The following is a 14,121-nucleotide window of genomic DNA, read 5'->3' on the forward strand; positions in this document are numbered from 1 at the left end:
AGTGACGGACTCCGCCGCAGCATGGCCCTGCCTCGGACGCGGCCCTCCGCTGTCCGAGCACGAATGCCTCAAATTGCTCCAACTGAGCAACATGCTGCTCAGGAGGACTACCCAGGAGCCTGGCCAGGGCTTGTTCACCAAGTTCCTGCGCCATAAGCCCTGCCACCTCCCGATGATATTTGGAGAGGTGGTAGAAATGAGCCCAATCAATATTGAGGCTCATCCTCACATACACACGCAGAGATGCGGGTCGTGGGAAGAATTTCAAGTGCTACCAAGTGTAGGCGGGCACGTCGTGATGCGGAAACGCTCTACTTAGACACACACCCTAGCACAGCGAGGAAGCGGTTTAACCAGCTTCTCTTGCGTGCAGTGAGGTAGTTGTGGTGGGCGCGTTAGCGACCTCACCCGACGGACCAAGTACTTTAGTAAAGTGTCGTCACAGGAGCGGTAATAACCGGCCCCTCGTGCGCACTTACCAAGTAGGAAGTAGTTTTCAGACTGATTTGTATTTAATCGTACTAAATATAAATACTTATTTTTTTCTTTTTTTACCAATTAAAATGTCATCTCTATAGATAACAAATAATATGTATTGCGAGCGTATCTTTCTAGATACCTCGCGTAATGGATGACTCTAGGCGTCATCCCTCCTAATGTGAATGCACCTGTGTGCATCGCATTGGTTCACAAATGTGAACCACATCCGAGTGCTGGGTCTCATTACTTTAATTCAGTAATTGACCATCGCCTTAAGTACACCAAGTGTACTTAAAGGGGACTGTGTAACGTTAGGGCAACTTTAGCCCGTTGCACAATCGGTGATACTGTAATGGGGCACTGCCGACTTGTACTGCTTCAGTACGTCCACTTCGCACTGCCTCAGTGCGAGTGGTGCCTCACGTCACTTCACGTACACTAGTAAGTGCAAAGGAAGTCTTCTCTTTAGAACACTTGTTTTAAAAAGGGTTAAATGAAAAATGTATTGATATAATTAAGTTCTTCTTGTCTATCTACTTAATAACTTAATTATAAACTAATACAAAATATGTACTTAAATTCTTACCTGTCTTTCTCTTTGCGCGCATCCACCGCTGACTGGACCGCGGAGAAAATAGATATAATGGTCTATATCTACCAATGGATAAGCCTTTAGAATAGTACCATGTAAAGTAATATTCTCCAAATATTATCTACCATTTAGAAAATATATTAATTAACAACCTTTAAGTGTTAATCTCATGTAACGATACACTCCGTTACAGATACCGAGTAAAGCTTGTAAACATCACAGCCTGAAAAGCTCGATTTCTCACATAATGAGTTAGATTTTGACATTAGATCTGCTCCCGAACTTTACAGTAATTCTGGATTGTTAATTTTTGAAGAAGCTGCGATACTTACGCTTGGTAATAATCATGACAGCGTGATTGTATATGCGGCTATGGCCATTAACTAGTGGAGTTGGAAAAATTGTGGTCATGTCTGTGGCTGTAGTAATTTTGTTTATGGTCGTTGTAGTTTTGTCTGTGGCCGTAGTATTAATGTCTGTGGCCATAGCGGCGGCCTTGTATTTGAGGTGCACTTTCTGGACCGCTTACACAGTATGGCTTCATTTGAAACATAAAAACATGAGAAACCCACAAGTCGTCCTTCAAGCACCTGCTCTTCCCAGAAACAATTCTTGACTATCTGGCTACAAGGTCGTGCTCAGCGGCAGCTATCATCTCTCTGCAAATATTGAATACTTCATTACGTCACTTAAAGCAAGCGCTGGAACTATTTGTCAATGCACGTGAGGGGGCTTCCATAGTTACAAATGGAGCAGAAATGTATGGAATGTTGCTTTTAACAATCGCTTCGTTAGATACGTCGTGTCCAACGGGTACCCGAAATTTTACCCGCTCTCTTGGCAAGAAGCGCTATACGGAGAAGTTTCCGGAGGCTTCAGAGCTTTACAGCTTTAGTGGCCTCGTCAAACGCTGCCAACAAATACCATCATTTGCCCGAGCGGACAATAAAAAATTAGGCTCGAGCTGGCGGTATTTCTATCCCAGACTGCACATGTGAGCGATAAAGTCAGGGCAGCCGAATAGTATGCTCAAGATGCGTAGTTCATAGTGTCGCAGTAATGTGAGAATGCCGTATGCCCATGCGTTCAGCTGTCCTTAAAGCGTTTTGATTTCTTAATATTAAATTCTTTACATATGCAATTTGCATGAACTAACTCTGCAAGGACTAATCCTACGAGTAATCGACAAAAAGTAGTCGTAATTTTGCGTTGTCAAACGAAAAGTTACAATCTTAGCTTTTGTTAGGATACCAGTTGTAAATTGTGTTGCACTTTCTAGCTAATAGTAATACAGTACTTGTTGGGAATAAACTTGTACCGTACTTTAATCAGAGGATAGGATTATATACCGTACAACTCGGTCATAATTGGACGTCCTCGTCGTCAGGAGCAGTTGATGGCCAACAAGTACTGACTTCTGGGATGGACATTGAGATTTGCAGGGAAGGGCTGAGTAGAGCAGCCAAAGGTGACGATCTACAACGGCGACCAGAACTCTAAATCGAGTGTCACTTTCCAACTCGCGCAACGCTCACCATGAAGTGTGTGTCATGTACCGCGTCAGTTGGTCTCGTCAGCATACTTTTGGGTACCTTTGTTCAACCATCCACGTCGGCCGAGACCCCAGCTGTGTCCTGTTTAAGTGGCGAGCTAAAAAACCTTGCTCGGCTATTTAATAAAGATCGTTTTCACGAAATGTTCCCGGAGGCCCTGGAGCTCTACAGCTTTGACGGCCTTATAAGCGCTGCTAACAAGTTCAGTGCGTTTGCCAACTCCGGCAACGACTCGACTAATACGCTTGAGCTTGCGGCCTTCTTAGCCCAAATTGCTCATGAAACCGACTCTTTGAAGGCTGCTGAGGAGTATGCCCGGGACGACTTCTCAGTGTGGCAATATTGTGACAACACCACCGTCCCTTGTGCACCTGGGCGTCGCTACCATGGCCGTGGTGCCATCCAGATCTCCTGGAACTTTAATTACAATGCAGCCGGGAAAGCGCTCGGCTTAGATCTTCTCAACAATCCTGACATTGTCATTACCAATTCGACAGTGGCCTGGATGACGGCGCTCTGGTACTGGATGACTCCACAAAAAAACGGCTGCGTGATTCACGACGTCGTCACCGGCGTGGACGGATTTGCTCTATCGACCAACATTATCAATGGCGAATTTGAGTGTGGTCCCGAAGCTATTAACAAGGAAAACGATTTAAATAGGGTAGTGCTGTTTAACGGGATGTGCCAGGAGCTAGGCGTGGAGGCCCTCGGCAAAATTTCGTGTAATGCTTAACTTAGCAGTTTAGATGTAATTTGAAATGAACAGCTGCTTGCTTAATGCAAAGGATGATGCCATTTTTGTGACGAGATGTAATATTAGCAAACAGGCCCCATGCAAGTGCGACGCAAGCGAATTTCTGTCCGTTTATAATGTCTTTCATGCAGCGCCTTCATCGTCTGTGGATGTCAAAGGTGAAGAGCGATGCGATAATCATTTGTGAGACAAAGAAGGAAGAACGATGAGCGAAGGTGATTTAAGTGATAAAAGAGGAGGTTAGTGACGAGCGAAGGTGATTTGAGGGATAAAAGGGGAGATTTTGGAGGAAGAACGATGAGCGAAGGTGATTTGAATGATAATCACGACCGCGAACAAATTGGAGCAGGTGATACTAGAGAGCAGCGAAATGTACGCGCTGTATACGTTCGAGATCGATGCCAACGATAATGTACATCAGCAGCGGCCCTTAGTCATAAAAGAAGGGTCACAGCGAGCAATGTACATGCACTTCCTATAGTAATCGAGACCCAAGTTTTGAGAACTTCGCATAAATGCAGAAAGAGACATCTACAATTGCAGGGTTTCAAACCAATCCCGCTTATTTCGTGCACATTGGTTAAATGAGTGCATCTTGCCAATTACCGTAGACGAACTCTGTTCATTTTTGTCTCCTTCGAACAATCTCATATTCCAAGTACTCTATTGCAACGAGTCAAACTGTATAGGCACAATTGTTGGATAAACAGAAGGGAATCTGCGCTCCGAACAGCGCGATTTATAATGAACGAGCGAGTTGCGTTTATTGCAATAACGATGCGTAGCAATTGAAAGGCTTTTTATTAATGTATGATTTAAATCTTCTTATTTGATTTGTAGGGAGCTTGGAATAAGAGCGGCTCTGACTTGCATATCGTTAAGCACAAACTGAGGAGTGGGCAATTTGCTTTACTTGTCGCAATCGTTACAAACTCTTCGTGAGACTTTCGACAATTATCATAATTCATTTTAAAATAAGTAGTGCACCTAAATATATGTAGACAGCACCCCGGACTTCCCCGATGGTGTTTCTTCGCATTGCTTTTGCCGCGAGCGGACAATTTGAAACGAAATGCGAAGCAAAATCCAACATAATAGTTCAGCAGTCGCGTAAGTTGTTGAAGCGGACAATGAGGTTAAAATTCATTGCAATACTGAGGGAAGCGCTGTCGATGGGACGGATATTCCTTACGCTTCGCGCAGGAATGTTGCTCGATAATTACATATAGATGAACATCGATAAAATATTAGTGAATTGCCGACGGTGACTAAAAGGCAATATTTGACATATTTCTCAAAGTTACCCAACTTTTGCAACAAAATTTTCAGTAATATTTGCACGTCATGTCTGATGAAGAAGAGGAATATGATTTTGACTACAGTGATGAGGACGAGGACATGGAAGACTTTGAAAATGCAGACTTGCACGTTCAGATCGAAAATGTATACTACTCAGCTAAGCAGCTGCTGGAAGGTGAGCAACCGCAACGGCAAGAGGCAGTCAATGCGCTGGCGCAGGTGCTTACGATGCAAAATGGGGAGACGGATTGGGGTTTCAAGGCACTCAAGCGCATCGTAAAGCTGCTTTTTGACCTACATCACCATGACGAAGCTATGCGAACTTACGAGGAGCTTCTGGGGTACACCAAGACGGCTGTGACGCGTAACGTCGGGGAGAAGGGCATTAATAGCATATTAGATTTTGTTTCGACTAGCAAAGTGCGGCATTGGGGCTTTGTTATACAAATTGTATAACTTTACTCACTTTGTCATTTATCCTGGTAGAACTGGGAAATTTTGCAAAGATTTTACGAGACAACGCTTGAGACACTAAAGGAGGCGAGGAACGAGGTAATTTTATAAAAGTGGTCATTGAAATTTGACAGTGGCTAAAGCTTTTGTTGCGTCCATGATTATTTGTCTGTTTAGAGATTGTGGTTTAAGACGAGTGTAAAATTGGGCAATTTGCTGTATGAGATTGGGGACTTCTCCAGACTGAGCAGGGTAGGAATGCCTTACAAAAGAAGCTGCTCTTATTTACTGACAACACTATTTCTAAATAGATAATTAAAGAGCTCCTGGTGTCTTGCAGCGAAGAAGATGCAGATGACGGTGTAAGAAGAAATTCACAGGTAAGAACAAGCAAAGTTTGGTAATGATGTGGTAGCTGACGTGAATGCAATAGTTGCTGGAAGTGTACGCCTTGCAGATTCAAATGTATACGGCGCAAAAAGACAACAAGAAGCTTGTTTCCATCTATGAAAAGGCACTTCGCACTAAATCCGGCGTTGCACACCCTGTACGCCAAATTGTAGCTCGTAGTTAAATGTACAATGCAAATTGTACATCTTGCTGCAGTCCCGGAGTCGATCACAGCCAAAAGCTGTGCTCGTGTCTTTGTAAGCACAATATTTCAACTCCATGGTTTACCCTGTGATCTGGTCTCGGTTTGAGACCCTAGATTCACGGAAGAATGTTGGTAAACAGTGTTCAAATCACTTGGAACACAGTTGAAAAATGTCAACTTCTGACCATCCTGAAGCAGATGGTCAGACCGAGCGTGGCAACCGTATTCTCGAAGAGACACTTCGCGGATACGTCCACTTTTTTAAGAATTCGAGCGAGTTTGTGCCGATGGTAGAATTTGCCATCAACAATTCAGTGCATGCTTCTGCAAAGCATACACAGCTTTACGTGAATGGCTTTCGCCACCCACGTATACCCACCTTGTTTGAGAGTGACTCTTATTCGGGGGGGGAATCGCTCGAGCAAAGAACCTTTTAGCTCTTGCCCATCACGCATTAGCACTGAGGTCTATGCGAAGGATACCAATGTTGATTTAATTAACATTGAAGTGGACAAACTCATTAATAACAATAATGCTATCACTGACTGACTTTGATAACGACGCTGAAAGACTCAACATCGAAAACAATATTATTAATGAGAACGATAACACGCTCAACAACAAGGAGATTAATATCTCCGCAGTGCGAGCCGGTCGCACTGAAAACAAAAATAAAANGCTGACGTGAATGCAATAGTTGCTGGAAGTGTACGCCTTGCAGATTCAAATGTATACGGCGCAAAAAGACAACAAGAAGCTTGTTTCCATCTATGAAAAGGCACTTCGCACTAAATCCGGCGTTGCACACCCTGTACGCCAAATTGTAGCTCGTAGTTAAATGTACAATGCTTACGCAATCATTTGCACTTTTTAGAAAATAATTGGGGTTATTCATGAATGCGGCGGCAAAATGTACATGATGCAGCGGGATTGGGATAAGGCACGGAGTGACTTTTTTCTTGGATTCAAAAGCTACGATGAAGCGGGTGAGGCACGACGACTGCAGTGTCTGAAATACTTGGTGCTGGCCAATATGCTGAGCGAGTCGCAAGTCAATGTTTTTGATTCGCAAGAAGCCAAACCTTATGAGAATGATAAGGATATTGTAGCTATGACCATTCTGACGGCGGCATTTTTGCACGATGAAATTAAAACGTTTGAAGATGTGCTAAATCGCAATCAAGAAGCGATTATGGACGACCCGTTCATCAAGCACTACATCGATCAGTTGTTACGAACAATTCGTAGCAAAGTTTTGCTTAAAATTATCAGGCCATACCGGAGGATGGACACCCAGTACATTGCTCGAGAATTGAACGGCATTTCGCTCACTGAGGTCGAGTCGTTGCTCTCGGCTTTGATATTGGACAAGAAGATCGAAGCACGCATTGATCAAGTTCATCACACTTTGGTGCTTTCAGAGCGCAAGCCCGAGGAAAAGTTTCAAACGTCCGTTCAGGGCTGGTGCGCGGCCTTGGACAAATTCCATTCCCTCACGCTTGCTCGTCTTGGTACTGGTATGTAAAAAGACCGCGGTTGTTTGTCAAAATGTTTTAAACACAGTTTCTTTTCTAAATAAACACATTTCTCAGCGTCGCTATTTTTTAGCATTTGCTACATGTACTTAAATTTGCTCTTGACTCTTTTCAAGGAAATGCGCTTCTTCTGAAGCATGAGATGCGTAAAAATGCTGCACCTGCCGAGCTTTTTCCGCCTGCCGTGACGCGAGGCGCCACGCTGCCCCTATACAAAGAACGGACCAGATAGACCAGCATAGGCAGAAGCGGAAGCCCAGTCGATAGGCGCATGCTTCGTCACAGTGTTTAAAGTACGTGTTAGCTTTAGCCTGCTGCGAAATGACCCACTCCATGATCAAACCCGTGAGGTACGGCGACAGCGCGTAGCCGCACAAGTTAAAAATCATGACGGAGAACGATGAAGCAAGAGCGCGATGCTCGGCTGGGACTACGGACAGGAAAATTCCTGTACAAGCGGGAAGGACGGCTCCACCAAAAAACAGGAGGAGCCACAGACATCCCGCCGTGATATAAATGTCCTCAAAAAACGTCGTCACTGCTGAAATGAAGAAAGCAATGAGACCAAGAATCATGCATATCCCCAGAGCCTTCGCTCGCTGCTCGACGCCAAGATAGCCTCCGTATCGGTCAATCAGCCACCCTCCATAGAAAACGCCCAAGATCGGGCCCGTGCCCGAGACAATGACAAAGAGGCCATTGACCAAATACTTGGACGCATGGAGCGATTTGATCATAAAGATCGTGCTCCAGTACTGCACTCCCGTGACGACAAAGTAGACGGTCGTCAGACCAAAGACGATCAAACAGAAGATGGGGAGATGCAGCAATTCGTACATTCCGTCCGCAAACGCGCCTTGTTCGTATCCCTGAGTCAATTCATCCTCGAGCATTGATAAGCTCACACAAGGAGACGCCAGAGTTATTGCCGTGTCCAAGGCCCCGTACGTTGAGGATACAGTCTTGGCATCCGACTCGTTCTCTGTCTTCGCGTTTCTTTCGTCATGATCTGAGAAAGCAGTATCAAATAGTCGCATGCTGCTGGGAGGTCGACCTATCACGCTGCGACGCAATGAGGACGGCGTGTCGTCTTCACTTAAGCGATAGTGATTATGATGCAGCTGACGAACACTGCGTTGCGAACTGGCGCCGTACATGCTGGCGCTTGCCAGCAACGCGTCTTCTTCGTCGTGATACGGCGTCGACCGTGTGCTCATGGGGGTACTGGCAATTGCCTCGTCGAAAAAACTATGAAGACCAAAGCCATGTCGACTTGGAGCACTTCGGACGCCTCCACGACTGCTGCCACACGGCTCGTGGTCAGCGCTTCCACGATCGTCTTGTTTGAGCTGATAATCTTGCAGTATTGGTGCCGCAGTGGTAAGTGAGTCGTCAGAGGAGCTGGTACTGCCACTACCCGTGACGTGAGTAACCTCTGTATCCCGGCGGATCAACAGATGTTTTGGGGGTACGAAAAAAATGGCAACATTAAGCGGCAAAAGCGCAAGAAACTGAAGAAGAAATGGCCAGCGCCACGTCTGAATGAGAGAAAACGTCTCCGGCACCACCCAATTAGTTACTGTGCCTGCAAAATACCCGAGCATGACGCCCATGGGGACACTTCCTTGCAAATAACTCATCCAGCCGGCCACTTTTGCGCGAGGAGCGTACTCGTCGACCCACAGTGGCGTATAAATGCAAGGAAATGCTTGCGTGAACCCCACGGCAGCTCGTGCGAGGATCAACATGGTGCCACTATACGCAAATCCCGTGGGCGTGAGTGCCAACATGAGCACAGCCACATTATTGCACACAAGACTAAGGCCTAAGACAATGCGTGGAGGAAAACGATGGAGGAAAAATGCGCACAGGGGTGACGCAGCACTTAAAGCCAAGTATACGACGCCCCCTAGCGCTCCTTGCTGCGATGCATTTAAGTTAAGAGACACGCTGAGCTGATCCAGCAAACACGGAATGGAACCCGCTTCCAAATACACGATAATTTGCGTCAAAATGAGGTACTTGAACAGGTACCCAGCCTCGGCGCGCGTCTTTTGCATGTACCTCTCACGGCGCTCAGCCTTCGTGCGCACGACATCTGTGTCGCTTAAAGGCGCAATCGGCTCCATTGAAGGCAAACAGAGCGGTGTCGAAACGGCTAAAGCGAGTCACGTGCTGTCTCAGGCGTTCAGTCTCTGCCGGTCTCGAGAAAGAGATACAGCAGTTCTGATTCAACCAGTTTCCATATATGAGTGTGGGTGCACCACATCACAAGAAGTTTCTATTCAATTGTTGTTCATTGCATCAAGCTATTGCGATTGATTGGACAACAAGTTGCGCTGTTTCAAGAAGAAACCTTCTGGAGGATTTATCTCGGCAGTGTATTTACGATTCATTCGATATTCACGCCAAGTAACATTTTTAATTTCACATAAGAAGATGTCCACATAGCTTGGTGCCACCCAACGCTATAGTTGTCAGACCTGGTCAACACAAAAAAATAGTTTTTAAATTTTGTATCAACTAATAAGTAAAATTTAAAGAAATGGCTCAAGAAATGAATCAATTCATTCCTTGAGCCAAGCACCTGGTATACGCACGTTCCATCCAACATGGACATGCTAGATGAAGAAGGAGGAAGCTTTCCAGCCCCTCATGAAAGCTATTACGCATGCGTGAAGGGTTTACTCATTTGAGTGACCTTGAGAGGAGAGCGATCGAACGAATGAGTTCGGTCATAGTCCGAGATAAAGTAGCCATGCTTCACCAGCAAGGCTCTCAACACGCGGAGGTGTTGAGAAAAAAGGGAACTCAATAATTACAACTTTCGCGACAGCAGCATGTAAATGGTGCTAATGGGCCGACGCTTCCGCGTCAACCCGAAAGCTTAACGATATAAATCTCTAAGTTTTAGGCAGTCGAATGCGACTCCCTTTTAAGATGGTTCGTCTAATTAGACGACGCCATAGAAGTTCGTCTTTCAGTCATGATGCGACGAAAGTGAAAATCGGCATGTCCAACTTAGCCGGACGTACCAAATCGTGGGCCTTAGGGCTCAAGCTTCACCAACCGTTAGTCTTTGGGTCGTATGAGGTCTTTATGACCCGGATCAGACAATCATTGGAGCCACCACATGCCGAAATCAGGGCTCGAGCCAATCTCCTGGACCTGAAGCAGGGAAAGCGTTATATACACGCTTATGCCCAACATACGCGATACCAGGTCAGTTGTATCGTAAGTCATCCAATTGATGAACAAACACAGGTAGTTGTATTTATTAAAGGTCTTGTAGACGGCCCTGTTAAGACCCACCTGTTCCGGCTAGAATTGGAGTCACTCGACCAAGCGATCTCTATTAGCGGACAGGAGGACTTCAGTCTTAAACAGGATTTTGTCCACTCTAGTGCTTATCGTCCACCGAGACGACAAGAAAAAAGAGGTCTAGAACCCATGGATCTCTCGTACGTAGAGAGCGAGAAACCTCGCTCTTCAAGTTACAAAAATATGATCGTTGTCATAAGATACGTCACTACACCTATGAGTGTAGTGCCCCCACCGCCAGTGCCTAAAAACACTGAGCGAAAAGACCGACCTCTCGCTAGGAACAGCGGAGGACGCGGATCCGACGCTGTTGCGAAATCGCAACGGCGAGGCGGATTGTCAAATAACGGTCCGGGTCAGTAGGTGCGGAGCGCCCTACTAATCCAGCAACGTCAAAAGAATATACATGCCTTTTGACGAAAGTTGCCTTTCTCACACAACCATTCTATGTAATGGCGCCAGGTGGTGAGGTCAACCTCATCAACTTAAAAATCGTAGTGGCAAAAAAATTGCCAGTAAAGTCCCTAGTCGATTGTGAGGCGTCAAACAATTTTATCCGACGCCAATCGCTAGAAGATCGCAGACTCAAGATCGTTGAGCGCGATATATCTCTAACAAGGATGACAGTGCGCCAAGCGACAGGCGCATCTGTAACAGTAAAGAAAGGTGTAGTTGGTATCCAGTACACGTTAAAGGGTAAAAAGTACAATAATAATTTCATCGTACCGGATTTGGATGACAAATTTGATGTCAACCTTGGATTATCATGGCTCAGAAAGTTCGAGCCATGTATGAATTGGCAGCATCAAGCCGTGACGATGCCTGTCTCTTGTTCATTGGATGACCAACGGATAGACGTCTTGAGCGTCCTCAAGCGTGTGGATGTCCTACGCGTGAGTGCAATGGCCTCACTTGTGGGATGGTCGTTTGCATGACTGCACAAGACCTCAGTGTTAATACCTAACACACTGTGGAGTTAGTTCCCGACTGTCATTCACTAACACAGGCAGCGTCGAAGGTCCACCATTGTGACGTGGACGTCTTTTACGACGGCTGTGCACATCCAAAGTTTTACACTTATACGTAAGCACAAGTTGTATGCAAATCTCAAGAAGTGTATATTCGCAGATACCACTTCTTGGGTGCATCGTGGGTAAACTCGGTGTACAATTGGATGCTAATTGGCCTGAGCCAGTCGACGTAAAGAAACTTCAAAAGCTCCTCGGCTTAGCGGCGTACCTGCACAAGCACTCACGCAATTACGCCGAAATGACAGTACAAATTTCTTCTTCGTTGAAGTAAAATGTAAAGTGGTCATGAAACGCTAATTGTCAGCGTTCCTTTGACGGTGTCAACCAAAGCTTGATGCAATCGCCAGGGTTGGCGATTGCGGACCAAGAACGACCAGTTCATGTGGTCTGTGACGCCAGCGATTTTGCAATCGGCTGTGTGTTAATGCAATATGACATAGACGGCGCAGAGTGCGTCGTCTATTATCAATCGCGTCAGCTTCAACCAGCTGAATGCAACTATCCAGTGCATGACAAGGAACTCCTTGCCATGAAATACTCACAGGCTAAGTTTAGAGTCTATCTCTTGGGAGATAGACTGTTCAGTGTTTATACGGACCATGCGTCTTTAGGCACGGCCGTAAACAGTCCACACCTCTTGCAAATAATGGCGAGATGGTTGTCTTTCTTTCTTCGAGAAGTATAGCTTCTCCGTGGAGTATAATACAGGACGACTTAACGTCGTCGCTGATGCCTTTTCGCGCTGACCCGAATTTAGCCGGCTGCTCAAGCGAACAGTGAGGATAACGCCACTGTTGCAACAATAAGTGTTCCGTCGTCAACATTACTCGACGACGTTAGAAGAGCTTATCACGAAGATGACGCTCTTAAAGGGTTAATAAGTTACCTTAAAAATCCAATTCAATAATCCTTAAAAGGATTGTCGAAATTGTATCGATCCTCAACAGATCGATACACAACACGCAATGGGTTACTGTGCTACACAGCCATTGCTGGCAACACACCTCGTGTCGTCATCCCCACCCATAATGATTTGCGTTTATACATCATGTATGAGTGCCACGATGCACCAATAAGTGGCCATCGTGGACGTGAGAAGACTTATCTCACGAAATGTCGCAACTTCTACTGGCCACGCCAGTATGATTTCGTCCGCAAGTACATACGTGCTTGCGAAGTTTTTCAACGGGTGAAGCCCAGTGTTTCATCCCGTGCTCCGTTACAACCACTGCCTGTGTTTGCAGTCTGTATCCATGGACTTTTTTCGGATTTCCCGACGACGAAAATAAGAACAACGGTATTCTTGTTTTTATTGATCGCTTCAGCAAATTGTACATCTTGCTGCAGTCCCGGAGTCGATCACAGCCAAAAGCTGTGCTCGTGTCTTTGTAAGCACAATATTTCAACTCCATGGTTTACCCTGTGATCTGGTCTCGGTTTGAGACCCTAGATTCACGGAAGAATGTTGGTAAACAGTGTTCAAATCACTTGGAACACAGTTGAAAAATGTCAACTTCTGACCATCCTGAAGCAGATGGTCAGACCGAGCGTGGCAACCGTATTCTCGAAGAGACACTTCGCGGATACGTCCACTTTTTTAAGAATTCGAGCGAGTTTGTGCCGATGGTAGAATTTGCCATCAACAATTCAGTGCATGCTTCTGCAAAGCATACACAGCTTTACGTGAATGGCTTTCGCCACCCACGTATACCCATCTTGTTTGAGAGTGACTCTTATTCGGGGGGGGGGGGAATCGCTCGAGCAAAGAACCTTTTAGCTCTTGCCCATCACGCATTAGCACTGAGGTCTATGCGAAGGATACCAATGTTGATTTAATTAACATTGAAGTGGACAAACTCATTAATAACAATAATGCTATTACTGACTGACTTTGATACCGACGCTAAAAGACTCAACATCGAAAACAATACTATTAATGAGAACGATAATACGCTCAACAACAAGGAGATTAATATCTCCGCAGTGCGAGCCGGTCGCACTGAAAACAAAAATAAAACCGAGTCAGCAGGTGATTTCCTGTTGGCTAAATAAGCAGTGGTCCGTTTCTTACAGGATTCCATCGCCGTGGACCGACAGAAACGGAACTCCGACAAAAATGGAAGAGCATAGATACTTTCATTTAGTGTTAATGACCTAGTCCTACTGTCTACGGTAAACCTACCAGAAGTGACGAATGTGAGCAGTAATTTATTACTGCCTGGGTATATCAGCCCATTTCGTGTCTACATCGCCAAGTCAATGCGCCCTCTTCTGTTGGCTCATGTTATCGTTAACGTTATGGAGCGATCCCTGGAATCACTCCTTTCCTGGTGATGCAAACTAGCACCACCAGCAGCACTCTTCCCTTCACGACCACTTAGTTCCTGGTGACGCATACTAACGTCACCAGAGTGATCATCGCCCACGGAGTCATCATCAGATGGCTCCCACCAAAGAGGTCCAACGAGTCGATCAACCTCGTTATCACCTCTCTGGTTGTCACGT

At 45.6% G+C, this 14,121-nt stretch overlaps 3 protein-coding genes across 3 annotated transcripts; 2 read left to right on the plus strand and 1 right to left on the minus strand.

The window, feature by feature from the left end:
* Window positions 1–2,608: 2,608 nt before the first annotated feature.
* On the plus strand, window positions 2,609–3,361 carry CCR75_003009 (uncharacterized protein; the record flags this gene model as incomplete). Its single annotated transcript, XM_067961106.1, has 1 exon — window positions 2,609–3,361. One exon carries the CDS (start codon window positions 2,609–2,611, stop codon window positions 3,359–3,361), a length of 753 nt encoding a protein of 250 aa, XP_067815172.1.
* A 1,365-nt stretch (window positions 3,362–4,726) lies between these two features.
* CCR75_003008 (uncharacterized protein) lies at window positions 4,727–7,496 on the plus strand (the record flags this gene model as incomplete). Its single annotated transcript, XM_067961105.1, has 7 exons — window positions 4,727–5,101; window positions 5,168–5,233; window positions 5,312–5,386; window positions 5,446–5,514; window positions 5,568–5,630; window positions 6,604–7,246; window positions 7,381–7,496. 7 exons carry the CDS (start codon window positions 4,727–4,729, stop codon window positions 7,494–7,496), a joined length of 1,407 nt encoding a protein of 468 aa, XP_067815171.1.
* Window positions 7,354–9,393, minus strand: CCR75_003007 (uncharacterized protein; the record flags this gene model as incomplete). The annotated part of the gene is made up of 1 exon (XM_067961104.1): window positions 7,354–9,393. One exon carries the CDS (start codon window positions 9,391–9,393, stop codon window positions 7,354–7,356), a length of 2,040 nt encoding a protein of 679 aa, XP_067814890.1.
* Window positions 9,394–14,121: the final 4,728 nt, after the last annotated feature.

This window comes from Bremia lactucae, linkage group LG3, assembly GCF_004359215.1.
Source record: "Bremia lactucae strain SF5 linkage group LG3, whole genome shotgun sequence".
Taxonomy (NCBI): Eukaryota; Oomycota; class Peronosporomycetes; order Peronosporales; family Peronosporaceae; genus Bremia; species Bremia lactucae.